At 41.5% G+C, this 18,717-nt stretch overlaps 1 protein-coding gene across 3 annotated transcripts in view; it reads right to left on the reverse strand.

Moving 5' to 3' along the window:
- ADK (adenosine kinase) overlaps window positions 1-18,717 on the reverse strand; it is a 146,457-nt gene that overhangs the window by 27,124 nt on the left and 100,616 nt on the right. For all 3 annotated transcript variants that reach the window (XM_083364252.1, XM_083364251.1, XM_083364253.1), the window contains exons 8-9: window positions 7,775-7,810; window positions 5,591-5,705 (exon numbers count right to left, since the gene is read on the reverse strand). In XM_083364252.1, the coding sequence (XP_083220378.1) occupies window positions 5,591-5,705; window positions 7,775-7,810 (151 nt within the window). The remainder of the gene's footprint in view (window positions 1-5,590; window positions 5,706-7,774; window positions 7,811-18,717) is intronic.

The raw sequence follows: 18,717 nt of genomic DNA on the forward strand, positions 1-18,717 counted from the left end.
CATTAAATATTTTATAATTAGTGGTGTGTGAAGAGAAGGATGTTTGATATTCAAGAGTGGAAGGATCTATAAGAACATGGCAAAGGCAATAATGCTCCGGTATGTCTTCTGACAACTACCCATGGGCCATACATTTTTACATTCTTAATCATTATTAAACGACTTCATGTCATACACTGCCTGGTGAATAGCTGTATCCTGATACAGAAATGAATTATAAATGAAATGAAAGATCAAGCAGTCTTAGAAGAATTACCGCTGGGAAATGAAAATCTTTAATTCTCTTTTATTATTGACATTTATTTGGCTACCATGAATAATAATACAGCACGGAGATTCAGCTAAGCTTATGTACTGAACAGCTTTCCTGGACTCAAAGTCACTTAACATTTATGTTTGCTTATGTGACTGACCTTGTGGCGGTAGCTCTCCTATCTTGAATTTACTAAGCATATAAATCAGCGCATCCCTTAATTTAATTTACACATGGAATCAAAAGTGCAACCAGTCCTCAAATAATTTCCTTATCACACAAAAACCTCTAAGATTTGATAGTTAGGTTAGGAGCTTCACCGTGAATGAAAGCAAAATAGCATAGAAGCCATTGAAAAGCATGCTCAGATGATGCTAGGCATAATTTTAACATCCAGCTATGTCAGGGGTCTCCAAACTTGGCCCTTTTATGACTTGTGGACTTCAACTCCCAGAATTTCTCAGCCAGACCCCTGAGGTATGTGTTTAAATCTTGAGGGTTTATTAAAATTACTCCAACAATTTCAGAGTCTTTTGGTAACTGACCATTAAACTTAAAATCAAAACCAAAAATAATTAAAAAGTATTAAAATCAACTACTGAAATTATTTTAAAACATAAATTTTTAAACAGATTTTTTTTGCAGTTGCCAATGTTATCTGTATGACAATTATAATTAAAATTATTATAATTTTATTGCTTTTTATCTCTTTTTAAAAAAAGTTTAGCTACTACTAATTACAGGTTAATGCATTTTATTCTTGTGCTCTCTGTAATAAAGGTCGGAGTTGATCTGATAAATAGATTTTAATCTGTCAACTAAATAGAATTTTTGACTGTTGCCGTAAGTTGCTTATAGCAGCTGCTGCCAAACGTGTCGGACAATTTCAATGAGCAGAAGTGGGTTTTGGGAGGAACAATTTCTTAAAGGCCTGGAGCAAAGCTACACTGAGTCCCAAAGGTGCTTTTTCACGAGGCAACTGGGCTCCAGCCAGAGCTGAAGAAGCTTCTGGGATGGGAAGCGAAACATCTTCAAAGAAAAACAAGAAAGTCCAGTCGCCTCCTGAAAAAAAAAGCACCTTTGGGATAACTACGACCTGGACGGCCGAGAGCCTCCATAGACCTAAAGCTGTATTGGAGTTTATAGTTAACAGCTGCTGGCATCTTACCCAGAAACAAACTGGCGGCCAGTGCAAAACTTCTAACACAAGTACAACAGGGTCTCTTTGGAAACCAAAAAGCAACCTGGCTGTTAAGATCTGCATCCCTAGAAGCTGGCGAACTACAATTCCCAGCAGCCCAAGACATAAGAAATAAAGTTTGAGGTGGGATGGGCAGGATCACATAGTAAAAGGATGAAATCACTCTTTGAGTTTCCATGGATGAGCGTGAACTGGAAACTGTTTTTTTTCAGAGTTAATCCTACACCTTAAGTCCTATTCCCCTACTCTGCCCACGCCGTCATATTTTGGAGGAGAGCACTGTCTCCCCCGGTATGACCAGGTTCTTCTGGAACTCTTTAATCAGTTGGTAGGTGGGTGGCTGGGACCCCAGTAGGTTAAGAAGAGTATGAAAAGGATTCTTCTTCTACAAGTTCCTTCACTTGATTTGACCGAATCTATTTTGTCACTCTGGGCATGTTATGAAGAGCAGAACTAGACGTAGTAGACCACTACATAAACCTCGGCCAATGGATCTCAATGGAAGGTGATACAATAAAGGAAATTGAATGGCGTGTTAAATGTGGTTGGCAGGCAACCGGCAAGCTAAGCGTAATTTTCAAGAACAACCTCCCTCTATGCCTGAAGGGAAAAGTTTTCGATCAGGGTGTGCTACCTGCTCTAATGTGTGCCGGTGAAACATGGACACTAACTTCGCAATCGACACAAAAGTTACGAATGGTGCAAAGAGCCATGGAAAGGGACATTCTCGGCATCTCAAGACAAGATAGAAAGACCGAGAACAAACGAAAGCCATCAAGAGAGTAAAAAAATGGAAACGGGCTGGTCACACAGCAAGAAGAACTGAGGGCAGGTGGACCAAAGTGGTCACAGAATGGATCGCGCTTGATCAAAAGATCCACAAAAGGGACCTAAAACAAGATGGACGCCGACATCAGCAACGTTCGGAAACCAACCTACAAGCTCGGAGAACGAACCTTCGCCCTCAACCTCCACCGAGCTACTGATATTTGCCACCATTGCAATCTTAAGATTTTCCACAGAAAGGCAGAATTTAACACTCAAGGATAGGGACCCTGGAAATGACCAGTCCAGCCTGCTGCCAAGTGCAGGAATCCACTGCAGGGTTCTTGTGAGGCCATCCAACTTCTCCTATTCAACTCCTTCGGCCAAGGAGCACCCGCCACTGCCCAGGGCCATTCGTCCCCCCTCACCCGTCACCCTCGCCCCCTTTTTCAGCATGTCTTACCATTAGGATTATTTTTTTCTGATGTCCAACTGAAATCTGCTTATCATTTAAATCCTTATAATTTAAACCAGTTCTTTCTCGCCTTGTCTCCTGGAAGAACTCTGAACAAATTCTGGCTCATGTTCTATCTGACAGGCCTTCAGATGGTTAAGATCGCTATGATAGGCATCTCCCCTCCGCCCTAAACATACTTATAATGTCTCCAAATCTTCTTTGTAGCTTTGAAAAAAAAAACCAAAGCCCAAAATACTGTTGGAAACTGTAGTAGTGTTCTGACAGTTTATTTGCCTCTTCTTGGTAACATTTCCCTTCCAGACCTCTTCACCGACATTCTTCCAAAAATGCAGAGCTCAGAACTGGCTCCCCGTTCTAGGTGTAGCCTGACCAACGGAGAATAAAGATAAACAACCCGTTTTCTTAACGTGAGCTCCATGCTTTTGCCAATGCAGCCTAGGACTCTACGCGCTTCCTCTGCAATGTCAACACGCTGCTCCTTGCGTGTGATCCTTTGCAACAGGTCCTGTTGTCATATACTGCTGCTCACTGTGGTCGCTTCCACCTTTGATTTTTCCTATCCAAATGCAGGATCCTGAATTTGTTACGGCTACAACGTCGCCTGTTTCTCTGTTTGGGTCTTTCTCGTCTTCCTATTTTCCTGTAAGGTGCTACTCCCCATCCCCATCTCCCATGTTCTCTGCAAATCTGACAATCTTATTTTCTGACCCGGGTCATTGGTAAATATATTGAACAGCCCCAAAGCCAGCAACACGCCACTCGTCACCTTCACGTTTGATCCATGGGCCCTGGGTGTGATTGTTCAACCAATTCTACACCATAGTACAGCCCACATTTTGCCATCTAAAGATCTTACACGAGGCAGACTAGACCAAGAAGTAGGTCCATGTGAATTATGGACGCCTCTGCCTGAGCCATTTTTGTAATCTTCTCCCATTATTCGGAATTAAGCTATGTTTTTCCTTTCAGTTGCTTTGTTAATGGACCATCCCTCTTTCCATCAAGGCCCTCTGCGAACATTCCTAAATATGGCTTCATAAACTCCTTCCCTCCAGAATGATACAAAATCATTCATAGGCATATTTTGGTAAACAAGTTCAACCAACTGCAAATTCACAGGAGCATCTAGCCCAGGGGTCAGCAACCTGAAACAGTGAAAGAGCCACTCGGAACCGGTTCCCTCACAAAAGGAAAAACTGGGAGCCGCAAAAACTGTGTGCGCATGCACGTACCTGCGTGCATGTGCAGAACAGGGTTTGACTGAAGAGTGGAGCCAAGGCGAGATATGCACCTACCCTGCATATTTGAATTGATTGGTTGAACTTTTTTAGTCCCACCTTTTTTTTTTTTGGATTGCACATGGCAGAGGACTGGGAGCCGCAGGGGACGGCTGAAAGAGCCGCATGTGGCTCCGGAGCCGCGGGTTGCAGACCTGTGATCTAGCCAACACTTTCCATCCTTGACCTCATGAGAGACCTTGCCAAATGCTTTATTGAGGTCAAGGTACAGTACAATGAAAGCATGTGTTTGGCCTTTAATTAGAGAAAGAAAGAAAGAAAGAAAGAAAGAAAGAAAGAAAGAAAGAAAGAAAGAAAGAAAGAAAGAAAGAAAGAAAGAAAGAAAGAAAGAAAGAAAGAAAGAAAGAAAGATACAGTCTGTCTCAAACTCATGCTGGCTCCTGATATTAGCAGAGTTCTTTCCAAAACGTTTCCAGACCTGCTGCTTGACAATCTGTTCCAAAAGAGACTTTAGCTTAAGTTCAAAGCCATGGAGGAGGCAGTAGAGAACTGAATTAAATATGTTGCTTTAGACAAAAATGCATGATAGCTTTCCCCCCTCCCCATGCAAAAACCCTATTTAAATCAAGAAATGCAGACAATGTGTTCAACGGCAGGAAAAGTCATATTTTAATGATTAAAATGGCGTATCATAGATCACTTCATTCCTACACAAGCTCCTTTTTCACTTTTTTCTCTAAGGACCAAAAGTTCTCAAGTGGGAAAAACCAAAAGTGGAATTTCCTGCTTTAAAAAAAAAAACAGCTGGAAATCCACTTCACAGTATATCAAATTTTGTATTCTCCATTACTACTTACATGAGTTTAATCCTTACAGCATCTGTTACTTGGTGAGCTTTGATACAGATAATCAAGTAGAAACAACTCAAGAGAAAATCTAAATGAAAGTAAATAATTTAAACCTTTTCAAGCACAGTGCATAATTCATAGGCATCAGATGAACTAGGAAAGGCATCTTTAACATTTTAGAGTCATATCAATGTATAAAATTATGTTTAGATCTTACCCCAGATAAATAATTACGTGTAAGACCTCTGAAGTGTGGTTGCTAATGTAACAAAATTGATAAAATTGAACATTTTCCACTATCAAAATGTAAAACACATTTATATTCAAATGGAAAAGTGACTTTTATAGTCATTGTATATACAATCATGGAATATTTCCAAATAATATCTTGGGTGAGTATAAAGTAAAGCCATACTTCTCCTAAACACGAATCCAAACGAACAGATGCTCAGAGACAAAAACCCAATAAAAGCAGCCCAGTCCTTCTCGTGTTATCACACTCCCTGGGAAATACGTGCGCAAAGATGTTCTTATTATAAACAACTGGTTCTGCCTACTGCCGTGTTCTTTTTACCAAATTCACCACGATTACTCACTCAGTACATTCTCTTAAACAGGTTTTTTTGTTTTTGCTTTATTTGACTCTTATTTGTTAAATCTCTTTGGAAGCACGAGAGGAAAACTGAAGTGCCTCACTTGAAAAGCCCACATAGCGGAAACCTGACAGCCATATTCTTAAAACCACCTTCTAAGGATTGCAAAGCTTAAAACATCAGAATTAAGTTTATATTTTTAAAAAGCACGTACCTGTGGCCATGACAGTGTCGTCCTTCCCTTGGGTAAACACCACCACCCGCTGTCTTTTCGGATTTGCTTTTCTCAGCGCCTGAGTCTTTCGGGCTATCTCTTCAATGTCCTCCGTCTTGGAAGAGCAAAAGGGAAAGGGACAAAAAAGAGAAAGTCTCTTGAAAGCAGCAGCGTCAGTCCTCAAAGACAGATCATGAACTTTTCAACAGATTGCAGGAGGATTATTTTTACTTGAACCTGTGGAGTACTGATGTCAGAATGAAATCATAGCTTAACCAGCTACTTTGATTAGGACAATTTAGTTTCTCCATGATCCAGACGATCACCTAATAATGGGATGAGGAGAAAAACAGACTGTTGGGCAGTTATTTTTTCATTTAAGTCACCTGGCTGGTAGCAGTGAGAAACGGACAGCTTGATGTCTAGACTGCTGGGGCAAAGATGTCCCCTTAGCCATCTTTAGCAGATTTCCAAGATGTGAGCTGGTCTTGGGTATGAGGAAGCCTTTAAGGGATGGATGGATCAAAACCAAACAAGACAGATTTAGGATGTTAAGCAAAAATTAGGTTAGAAACTATTTTAAAAACTGCTAATGGAAAGGTTAGCATGATTTTGCCATTCTGTGGGAATCTAAATGAGACATGTTCTACATTCCTAACTCGAGGGAAAAAATAAAAATATAAACCACCCATGGTTTTCTTTGATTAAATTATGTCGATGCTAAGCTAGGTTATAGCAAATCCAAGTGCACAAAATAAAGTTTTCCCCACAGCCTTGGTTTGATAAAAGTGTCCATCACAATTCAGAACAGGCGTGAAGCGACAAAGCCTACAGTTTAAACACTTACAGGACAGAGAAGCCTGTTTTATGTGTTATCTTGAAGCAATCTAAATTGGGGACTCGCAAACTTGCCAGATGTTCCTCCCCGCCTCTCTCCTTTGTACTTTTTTTTTAAAATTCCATTTATATCCCGCCCTTCTCCGAAGACTCAGGGTGGCTTACAAGCTTAGCAGTAGCCTTCATTCTATGTATATGCCTGCTTATTATTAGGGCTTTCACACACACCCCAAGTGGCATTATTACAAAGTCAGCTTATTGCCCCCAACAATCTGGGTCCTCATTTTACCTACCTGGGAAGGATGGAAGGCTGAGTCAACCTTGAGCCTGGTGGGACTCGAACCTGCACTAATTGCAGGCAGCTGGTGTTACTTAAGGAGGCGTTAGCCCACTGCGCCACCAAGGCTCTTGAGGGAGCGCAGAGGAAAGGCAGAGACCAGCACCCTCCCTGCCGCTGATCTGTGCAGAGCCCTCGCTGCCCACTGGTTTGATGCACCACCCCTTTGGAAGGGAGCGAAGCAAGTGATTCTAAACAAGAGTGTTGTGGACCTACACCAGACCATGAGGAGCTAAAGGAAATCAGTTGTTAAATGGTTGTGTTTGGGGCGGTCGCCTTTGCGTCCTATAATCACTAATTCCTTGGATCAGATTGTTTGAATGTAGCACCCACCCACATCTCTGGCAAGGGACACCCTTCCACAAGGAGGCAGCTGATGGGCTGAAGGAAAGAAGGAGCTTCTCTGGACGTCGTCGCTGCGTTAAGAGGCCGGCCTGGGTGGAAAACAGCCTCTGGGCAGGTGAACAAAAGGAGAGCCCACTCCGCTAAGGGGGCTGCGGGGCACCCGCTAATCAGCTGTTAACAATTCCACATGCGACGCCCCTGCAAGGCGCTTGCATTGGGACCGTCGGTGTTCAGCCCGGTCCAGGCTGTTCCAAAGGGCCTCTTCTGTTTCCGAAGGCTGCCTGGCTCGGCCCTGCCTTTCGCGGAGGGCCTCGACGGAGTGCAATTCGGCTAATGAGGCGGCTTTTTAGCAGAACCGGCTGGCAGGTCCCATATCTGCAGAGGCAGTTTGAAGCTGCGCCCAGCCGCTCGGCTTCCCAAGAGGCTTTTCAAAATTCAATAAATAACATCTGTAGGCGATGTTGGGTGCAGACCTAGCAGAGTGCGTCATAACACTGAGCTGGCAGAACAAAGAAACCATGACGACTGCCAAGTCTCTATGGCAACCGCAGCGAAGCTTGGAGAGGATAATAGCACATCAATCACTGTCCCAAAGAACTTCATTATCAGCAAGAAAAAAAACACCCTTTTAGAATCTGTTTAGCGTGTAATGTAGGCTCACTCACCTCAAAGCCTTGCTCTCGAGCGAAAGAGGCAGCTTCCTGAAATAATAACAACAATAATAAAAAGCAGCGGTTAATTATAAATTGCCAGATAATAAAGAAATAGCGTATTTGGAAGCTGCTTCGGGCAGTTCCCTTTTACAGAATTATCTTAGTCTGGTCGCATGCAAACCCTCCAGTTACTTGTACTGAAAAGACCCCTGGACGTGACAGCAAGGACCTTTCACACATGATGGAAATAAAATGCAGGTTTTCCCCTTCACGGGCAATGTCAGGATGGACAAAGAGGATTAAGCACGTTCATCACGGCTAATCGTGGCAATGGTGCTTTCCAGCAACTGCAGCCGCAACATGGGAATTTGCGCTAGATGCAACCCAAAGTTGCAACTGTGGCTCAGATCATTTTAGAGTCACCATCTGATCTTGTATCATCAGTAATCGTATGTGTTTGGCTGACAGCAACAACAATGGGCGAATGACCGTGTGATGACAGCACAAATCAAGGAAGATGACCTTTCATGTCCAAATATTTGTAGCTGTGATCCAGGAGGAAGCGTCCCTGCTCAGGGCTTCAAACTCGTACTGCAGAGAAAGAGGCCCACTGTCTATCCATAGAGTTACGGATGAAGCCATACAGGGGAAAGCACTCTCGCTGAACAGTTGAGCATCCAACAGAAATGGCAGGAGCAGATGTCTCTAGCAGCCTCCCTAGAAACAACCGGTGACCTATCTCAGATTAGGGGGAGAGCTAGTATGAGGGCAGATTGTGAGGTTGTTGTTGGCCATCTAGAAGAAGGGTCTCCAAACTTGGCAACTTTAAGACTTGCGGACTTCAACTCCCAGAACACCTCAGCCAACATGGGGAATATCTGGCTGAGGAACTGTGGGGATTGAAGCCTGCAAGTCTTAAAAATTGCCAAGTTTGGAGACCCTGATCTAGAACATGGAATAACAGGGTTGGAAGGGATCTTGGAGGCCTTCTACTCACTGTTTCTAGGGTAAAAATCAAAGTCTTTCTTATGCAACAAAACCATGAAATCTTCCTTCTAGCAACAAGGATCATGAAAAGCTGCAGCGGATGATGGCCAAAACTCACCATCAACAGACAGGATAGAAATCTTTGCCAGATTCCTTGACATGAGAATACGGTCTCTTAAGCAGGTCTGCTCCAAACAAGGCTGCTGTGTAACAAACCGTATCAGCATTAAACAGGATTTTGTAATCAAGTTTCCCTAAAGTTCTACGTCTTTCATACCATGAATCTAAAGATGATTTTAATATTTATTCTTGATCACATGACAGCAGATTTCAAAAATCAATCTGATGTTTCCCCTGAGACACCTCAGTATCTATTTGTCCCAGATTCCGTGTTAAACCACTGATTATGTTATTTAAATAAAATACACCCAGCCATTAACTGGAGAATGACATTTTGATGTCTTAATCTGAATTTTAGATGACTGAATTTAAGGAGCATCACTGGAACAGTGAAACATAATTATTTTTTGGTAGGCTATGTTTTTAAACAGAAGAAAAGGCCAGAATAAACCATAATGTCAAGATATATTTATCTGAACCCTGGACAAACCTCTTTACTGTGGAAACTCTATCCAAATGTTTTGAGTCAATCACTGTTCGACAGACATGACAAATGGGACGCTTTCTGAGATAAGTAAGACCAACTTGAGGCAAATTGTCCTGTTGGTCCCAGCCAGCCTGGAATCACGCACCAGGCCCCCTGCTCACACGCTTCTCAGCGCCCTTCCCTCCCGTCTCTCCATTTCCACCTCCTTAGTTACCTTTGAGGTTCCCGCACGGAACAGCCTGTCAAGCATCCTGGTCTGACCTTCTCAAGCCCCTTCCCCCAGCAAGCACCAACGCCCTCCTGCCCGCGGGTTTCTTCATCCCCCCTCCAGACTGGTGCAGAAGCGCACCGACTGCCTTGAACGCGCCCTCCTACCCATTCACCCCAGGGCCCTGATGAAGGGGGCTGCAGCCCATGCACCAAGGTCATTTTCAAATTGCTGGGATATATTTAATTTTTATCCCACCTTTATTACTTTATAAATAACTCAAGGGCTTCACACATACCTAATGCGCCTTCCTCCTCCTGTTTTCCCCACAACATCAACACTGTAAGGTGGGTTGGGCTGAGAGAGAGAGAGGGAGGGACTGGGCCTAAATCACCCAGCTGGCTTTTGTGCCTAAAGCAGGACAATTGTATGCAGTTCTGGACCTTGGATAAGTTTCCAAATATCTTAGGTTACTGCCACTGAAACGCACAGTATTGATTCTTGACTACTATTCCCTCATTCTTATTCTATCTGGCACAATTTCCGGACTGAAGCATGAATTTGTAATTAACCCGAGCATCATTTAATAAAAAATTTTCAGCCAAGTGCAGAATAGAAGTATCTGTCTAATTTCCCTAAATGTAAGTGCTGGAATGGTGATGCCTGGAGAAAGAAGAACATGCTGTTATCATGCATGAAGCTGTCAGAGGATGAATCAACTCAGTGGTGGCAACTCTAGAAATACCACACCGAAAATACCACACCGAAAAGGATCTGCAGGAAGCTTCCAGGTCTCTCTAGATCCCAGGTAAGCAGCATCTGTCTCAATTCAAAACATTAACCTGACTCAGTACTGGACCTTCTCAACTGCAGAGATTGGAAAGTGGACAATTAAATCCCATCCTCAATTCATCAAAGAGCTGGAACAAAGATGCAGCAACGGAAGCCTGCTTTCATTATTCCAGCTTCACAAAACTCTGCTTTGCTTGTTTCAAACCTGTATTATCCTTGTTTACGTTCCAAGCTAACCTTTGGAACCCCAGATTAGCCAAGTAATGCGTCTGGTTTACAATTTGGCTCAAATGTGTCTTATTCTTTACTCCGTCTTGATCTCAGAAACTCTCTGGGTGAAATTCTGACCATACATTGCTTCAAGATGGAATAACTGAAACAAGAAATTTGGCACACAACTGGAGGCGGACACGGATTCAATCTGCCATATTTAAACCATCCCCATAATATCTGTGACCATACCTGGAAATTTATAAGGCTTCACCAAATCAAATGTTTCCAGCTTTCCTGGCATAATGTCCTCGGCAGAAGGATCTCAGGCTTGCAATCTTCACCAATTAACAGACAAAGGTTCTGGACTCAGCTCTTTCCTGCATGATTCTGATATATTTCTAGACCAGGAGAGGCTTGTGCTATACACAAAGCCTTCTTAAAACTTGTCATGGTGCGTCATTCCATAAGGCACTTAGGAGGCCAATGCATGTAGCTCACAGTTACATGCTAACGTATGCCTTCTCCGGTATCTGAACTATCATAAAGTGGAAGCTTTAATGCCTTTTCCAGGAGGGTCTGGTGGATAATTATGTTCGTGAACTTCCATGTTCTTTGCCATCATCAACTGGAGCACTGGGCGGTTTGGTGCTCTGAATCAATCCAGGATTAAAATCCAGCACTCATTAATTTCCACTGCTCCTCCTGGAAGAACTAGTGGACTTGGACGGAGCTGGTCTGTACCTTACACTCAGGAGGAAAAAAACCATTAAAGACAAAAAGGCTGGGGAAAAGCCTAATAGATAAACAGAAAAATATATTAAGTAGCCCAAAATGTTTTTCCCCAGTCCTGTTCAGCATCACAGGAGAATTTATATAATTATCAAGATTATGTACTCTCTTTTAATGTTAAAAGACTGGGGAGTGTTGTTAAGAGACACAGACTAAGCAACATAATCGAGGGTATTAACCCTGCTCTCACTTTCAAGTTAACACACCATGAAAACCATTAAAAGCGGTTTAGAAACTCTTTATCTGGGCTTTTGTTATGCGGCTAGAAGAGGCGTGCCGGTTGTAATGACTTACATATGACTCTTTGGGAAGATTTAGAATGGCTATAAGCTTAATAGGTGCTGCAAAAGTAACTTGGGATCTGTCTAGTCATGCAAAAACGATAGATCTCATTTTTAACTGATTTCCTAGATGAGATCTTATAATACCAGAACTGTCCTTGTGGGAGAAGATTTGAATGAAGGGCTCAATTCTAAATAAAGCAGATTTTTTTTAAACCAATGAGGCGCCAAAATAACATGTTGCACAGTAACAGCTCGCATACATAAATGTGATCTAATAGAGGTAGCTTAAATCCAAGCATACAAGAATACACAGGCGTCTCCTGTAATGCTGGTCCTGTTCCTGAACTGATCTACTTAGAATAAACCTTCTTGAAAAATAGGGGATGTTTTCTCTCTCCGATCAATTGTTTTTTTCTGACCTTGGACCAGTTACTCTGCTTTTTAAACAAATTCTCATCCATGCATGGTCTGACAGATTAAATGGTCCAATACTTTAATGGATTAAGATTAATTAATATTAATTAAAGCCATGGAAGACGCTGTGTTGCAACACCTTGGAAAGAATTTTAATGAGGAAAGCATTGATCCCTCCTAATTTGGCAGAAGACAGTACCTAGAGCGGGAAGCTAAGCAGGGTCAGGTCTGGTTAGTTGTTGGAAGGGAGGCTTTCCAGAATTCCTACCGGTATTGGTTAACAAGTCAAGCTAACAAACATCATAGCAGAAGATGGCGGTAAAGCATAGCCATGTTGTTGGAATCATGTCAGATCTGCCACCTTCAGCTTTTCGTTTTGCTGGCATCCTGCCATAAAATGCCAGGGGGAGCAAAGGAATGTGGAGCAGTAGAGATGAGCCTGGGAAAGAGGCAGACGAACGGCGAAGGGGGTGTAGGCACTGCTGACAAAAAGCAGATCAGACCGGCTTTCTAGGGCACATGGCCTGGGAACAGAATGCGGAACTGCATCAAGCGGTACCAACCGCCAAACCATTCCCAAAACATCTGGCCAGCCTGCTGTTGGACACCGATGGACTGGTCAAGGGGGGAGGCCAGGGAACATGGGGAAAGTGTAACCTCTGTGCAGGAATACTCAGATCTAGCCTTTCTTTCACTGAAACCACTTACCCTTAGTAAAAGCACCTGTCACCTCAAACCAAATGGAGTTGAGGGTCTTTCTTTCCAAAGGAGCTAAGCTGACCTGGGGCAGGCCTGACACATAGAACCCTAGAGCTGGGAGGGACCTCTGAGGTCTTCTAGTCCAACTTCCTGCTGAAGACAGGAGTCCTTACTCTGTCCTGGACAAATGGCTGTCTGATCTTTTCTTGAAAACCTCCAGCAATGGAGTATCCACAACATCCAGAGACAAGATGTTCCACCCATTAACTGTTCTCACTGCCAGGAAATTCTTATTTCCAGTGGCATCTCTCTCTGATCAGCTTCTGCCCGCTGCTTTTTGTCCTGCACTCTGGTGCTTTGGGGAATAACTTGATCCCTCTTCCCTGTGACAGTCCTTCAAGTATTAGAAGGCTGCTATGGCGCCTCCTCTGAGCCTTCTCTTCATTGGACAGACGTACCTAGTTGCCTCAGCCATGCACTGCACAATCTGGCCTTCAGTCCTCTTATCATCTCTGTGGGTCTTCTCTACCCTCTTTCTAGGGCCTCAGCATCTTTTCTGAATGGGGGTGACCAGAACGGTGTTCCCAGGGTGGAGGGCAGACACACCAGTATAGAGCGCTACCACTTATCGTGATCCTGATGCTATATCCCTCTTTTGATGCAGCCCAGGACGCTATTGGCTTGTTTGGTAGCTGCGGCACAAGGCTGGCTCACGCTCAAAGGGTCCTCCACCAGGACACCTAGTTCCCTCTCACAGCTGCTACACGGCCGTGGCCGGGACTTGAAGACTGCACATCTTACAGTTGACCAGGTTGAGAAATGCTGCTGTAAACCAATCCCTAAATTATTCCCCTGCAAAAACAGAGGAAAAACAAAACAGCCCTTAATCTCTCTGGTGCCTATTTTACGAAGATCTCATTATTTTACATGCATTAACGCCATCCGGTTTCCCCCCACTTGCTCTATTTTAGAAAATTCCTTTTTTTTTTAACCAATCCTTTCTCATTTCCTTACAGCGGGATTTAGGCAATTTAACAATGCTTTTACTATTCCAACACTGAAGGTGCCCTTATTACACCAACGTTACTCAGCCGCTTCCCCGGGGAAGCTGAAATGGCCTGATCTCAGAAATTACAGCACATGGATTTCATATTTTGAGATTTCTGATAGGGTTTTAAAGCATATGCACTTCGTTTTTCGTTACAAAAAAGGAAATGTTTCTTGGCAATATGCTCAGCTTCTAGCTATTTTCTTTGGGGTCCATCTGCAGTCAAAAACACACTGTGCAACCATTTTATTTGTGGAGATTACACATACTCAATAGCAGTTAGTTTGGCCATGTTTTTATATACATACATATACATATACATATACATATACATATACATATACATATACATATACATATACATATACATATATATATATATATATATATATATATATATATATATATATATATATATATATGATAGACAGACAGACAGACAGATAGATAGATATACACACACACAGACACACATATTAACAAACTAAGGGAATGCTGGGATGAAATAAGAAAAACTAAAACAGTTTTTCTTATTTCATCCCAGTGTTCGCTTAGTTTGTTAATTTTAACATGCCTGGGATTCGCATTTTTAAACTTACCAAGGAATTTGTGTGTGTGTGTGTGTGTGTGTGTGTGTGTGTCCCCTAATCTGTAGAAGTATAATGTTGGGTAGAGTGCACAGAATAAGCTATGCAGGCTCAATTAATTGCTAGCCAGACTTCAGGGAAAAATGCATTTATATTCGTATCTAGCTGTGATGTGATAAGGCCAGCGAAACTGAAGGGCGTAATAACTCACTTTATCGATGGTGGGGACCTTTTGCTTTTCGGCTACATTCACACAATTGGGGAAAAATGATTTTATTGGAAGAAGAATTTAGAGGAGTGTGTGCGTGCATGTGTGCATGTGTATATGTGTGTAAGAGAGAATTTAAGAAACAGCTCGCATCAGAATGTCTTAATCATATATACTACCTATCGTTTTAAGGTGTGCAAACGGCTTCCAAATAATAAAGAGAGTTAGCTAGTAATTTCAGGGAAATCTTTTATGGTTCCTCTCAACTGGATGGCAAAGAGAGACCACGCAGAGACAGCGTGTTCTCCTTTATCTACACAGATGAGAAAAGCATTAAACGAGTGGAACTGGAAGATGCTTAGAGAGCTTCTCCCTTGATTTTGAGATGACGTAAGAATCACAACAAAGATTCTGCCTGATGACCTTGGGGGCCTTTCCCGAGGCAGGCCAGGATGCAGCGCAAAATCATCCAGGATGTGGCAAAAACTTGCAGCTGGCTTCAAAATGCCAGAATATATTCAGCAGGTGAACACGTTCAGGCTAAAAAGATGCATGTTTTAGGCGTGTACATCTGTACATTCATTGGCATGATTTCATTTCTTCCTCTAGAAATCCTGCCACTAAATTGTTATCTGCAAAAGCTTTTTAAAAAATATATATAATTAGCTTCATTTAATAAAATATTTAACACAGAGTGCTGGAGTCCCATCAACACTGACGCTCTGCTCCAAATGAGTAAAGCATTCCAGCACTCCAGGGATTCAAAATAATTGCTAATGTTTTGAAAACGCTTCAAATACTTCTCATATTTTGGGGGGAGGAAAGTATATTAAATTATGACACAATTTATACTTTCTTCCTGACTTGGCCAATGATATTAGATCTTAGAAAGAGAAAATGAGATGCCTCAATTTCGTAACATACCAAAGAGACAAAAAGACATTTTTATGTTTGCCGGTTGAACCCTTTTGCCAACAGACAAACCAAACACAGCTGGGCATCGAGTATAAATAAAAGATAATGCAGAATATGGACAAACCCATAAGCCTTAAAAATAAATATCTCCCTTGAAAGTGCCGAGGAAACCATTCACAAAACTTTTGGCTTTCACAGACAAAGGAATCAGCTGGACCCAGTCCCCGCTACTCTCTGTCTCAAAAAGAATATTATTTATTTGTAATAAAATGGAAAAAAATATATACTGACAAGAAGAAAGGTAGAGTATAAACTTTTAAAACTGCTAAATGTTACTGGAGCCATGAAAAATACTAGGATCAACACTTCTTTTTCGTTCCAGAGAAATACATTTTATTATTTGGTATCAACCCCTTTCTGTTAGCCTGGATTACGGACATCCAGATGTCAGTGTAAGAATACAAATTATATTTCTGGGAAACCCTGGAAGTAACAGAAGATCTCCTATTGGATTGGATCAAATCAGCACACGGCATGTTTATGGCAATTTTTCCAGGTTTCCATGTTCCAAGAACTAAGGTGGTCACAATCTATTTTGTGTAGTATAATTACGGTGACCATATTTTTGTAGAAAAAAATGGACAAGATGAAAAAGGGACAATCCTGTAAAAGGCTCATCAGAGTACCGGTAGTATTTTTGCTTTACAAAGGAAAATTAAAGAGCAAAACCAAGAAACGCATTTACAAAAACAAACATTCTAATAAAAATGCATAAATTAAACAACATACCGTAGGTAAATTTATTTTAAAAAGAGAAATTTAATTTCCATATTATTCACATAAATATGTCTGTCATTAAGAGGTACCATTTTTATGGTAAAAGTTAAATGACCAATCAATCAATCAATCAATCATCAAAAGGACAGCTTGCTAAAATAAAGAGCTGTCCTTTACAATAAAGGACATATGGTCACAAAATATGATGGAGCCAGTGGTGCAAGGTAGACAGAGTGCTTCATACGGACCAGGGAGATCCAGGTTCAAACTATGCTTATCAACTGTCTTGCTCAGCAACCATTCAAAGTTATAATGATGTTGAAAAAATAACTTGCCAACCAAGGTGCACATCTACAATCTTCACAATGTCTCTCTTTTTCATGAGTTTGTCAGTGTAGTCAGTGTTGCTCTGTTTCTGACCCATCCCCACCAAAAAACAGAGAAATTGAAGAGGAAGGGACTATAAGAGAGTATGCAGGCACATATAGAAAGGAATGGGTTAGGATAGTCAGGAAGCATGAAGTTGGTAGGCAAATAATTGGTGCCAGTAGGTTACTTTCAGTATGTATGCACCATAGTGTGTTTGCTTACTCTCTTGTAATCCCTTCCTCTCCAGGGAAAGTACGGGTAATCCTTGACTTACAACAGTTCGTTTAGTGACTGTTTGAAGTTACTGAAGGCACTGAAAGAAGTGACTTATGACCATTTTTCATACAGGAGCACTGCAGCATCCCCATAGTTATGTGATTAAAATTCAGACGCCTGGCAACGGATTTATGACGGTCGCAGTGTCCCGGGGTCAAGCGATCCCCTTCTGCGAGCTTCTGACAAGCAAAGTCAATGGGAAGCCACTTAACAACCGTGTCACTCACTTAACAACTGCAACGGTTCACTTAACAACTAGGGCAAGAAAGTTTGTACAATGGGGGAAAACTCACTTAAAAAATGTCTCACTTAGCAGCAGAAATTTTGGGTTCAATCAGGGTGGTAAGTTGAGGGCTGCCTGTAAATGCAAATAGTAACGTTCCCTTCTTGCTAACCATCCCAGCACTCGGGGTCTCCATTAGAGAGGCTGGGGGAGTGGGGAAAAGCCAAGCCTAGCCAGGGGCTTCCTTCTTAGTGACTACTTCATTTAACGACAGAGCTGCCAATTGTGGCCACTAAATAAGGACTACCTGTACTTGAATATGAACTTCACTGGCTGACTTTGAAGTAGTCGTTCTTGTTCGGGTTGTGGGGATAAAATACTCACCAGTTAGCACTACATAATCCTTCTAGAGTCCATCGTAAAAAGGAAGATTATAAATACAAGTGCATCAAATAAATCATTTTTGGCTCAAATTTTTAACATCAGTATAGTTTCTGCTGGAACGTCAAAAAGATCAATTGTCACAGCTGGGATATACAGTAGCTGGGATAGTCATATAACTCAGCTGTTCTGAAATCTCATGATTGATGGAGTTAATTAAACGGCTAAACCCATTACAAAAACTGAATTTTCCCCTCTAAACTGGACGAGCTGAACTGTCTCTCTAGCCTACCTGACATATTTCTCATCTAAAGGTTACTATCAACCTCAAATGTTCCTAGCAATAGGGATCTTTTTGAAAACCAAGGAAATTTTGGTGTTTAAATAATATGTCTGAACAAAATAGTAATTATTTAATAAGAATTAAAAATAAAATAGCACAATGCTAACAATTAAAAGTAATACGAATTTTAAAAACAAGAAAACTTTAACGAATAATAAAATTAGAATTAATATTCACTGGATTGAAGAGGATTCATTTCAAAAGAACTTTATTCCCATTTCCTTTCATTGTTTCTCCTTTCCTTTTATAGCACGTTTAATTTTTGATGGATGGCAATCTATGTGTTTTAGACAGCTTTCCATCAATCATGGAAGCATATGGTTGCAATAAGATCATTTTCAAATTTATAACGTAGAATTATATCCTGAATGTACGCTGTAATCTGATTCCAGAATGGAATCTTTCATTACAAATAAAGAGAACAAACATGAAATGTCAATAGCAACATCAATCTATCACAACTGTTGTTAAAAGCAGTAAAAACACAGATAGAAAATATTGACTGTGTATTACGTTAAGGCCTATTATTTCTCTTCACACTTAGACAAGCTGTTTTAAAAAATGCACTTTAATATTTTCTCTCTTCCTAGGAATGCACTGAAGATCCCTTTAGAAACATCAAGAGATTTTAAAATAGGAATTTAATGTCTTTTTATCAAAATCCACTCAGTGAAGCTCCTTCAACTGTAGCAAACATAGCAACAGCACTTAGACTTACACACCGCTTCACCGTGCTTTGCAGCCCTCTCTAAGCGGTTTACAGAGTTTTCCTGATCTCGGAAGGAGGGAAGGCTGAGATAACCACGAGCCGTTTATTCTGCCTTTTTTAAAAAAA

The sequence above is a fragment of the Vipera ursinii genome (genome assembly GCF_947247035.1).
Source record: "Vipera ursinii genome assembly, chromosome: 5".
Taxonomy (NCBI): domain Eukaryota; kingdom Metazoa; phylum Chordata; class Lepidosauria; order Squamata; family Viperidae; genus Vipera; species Vipera ursinii.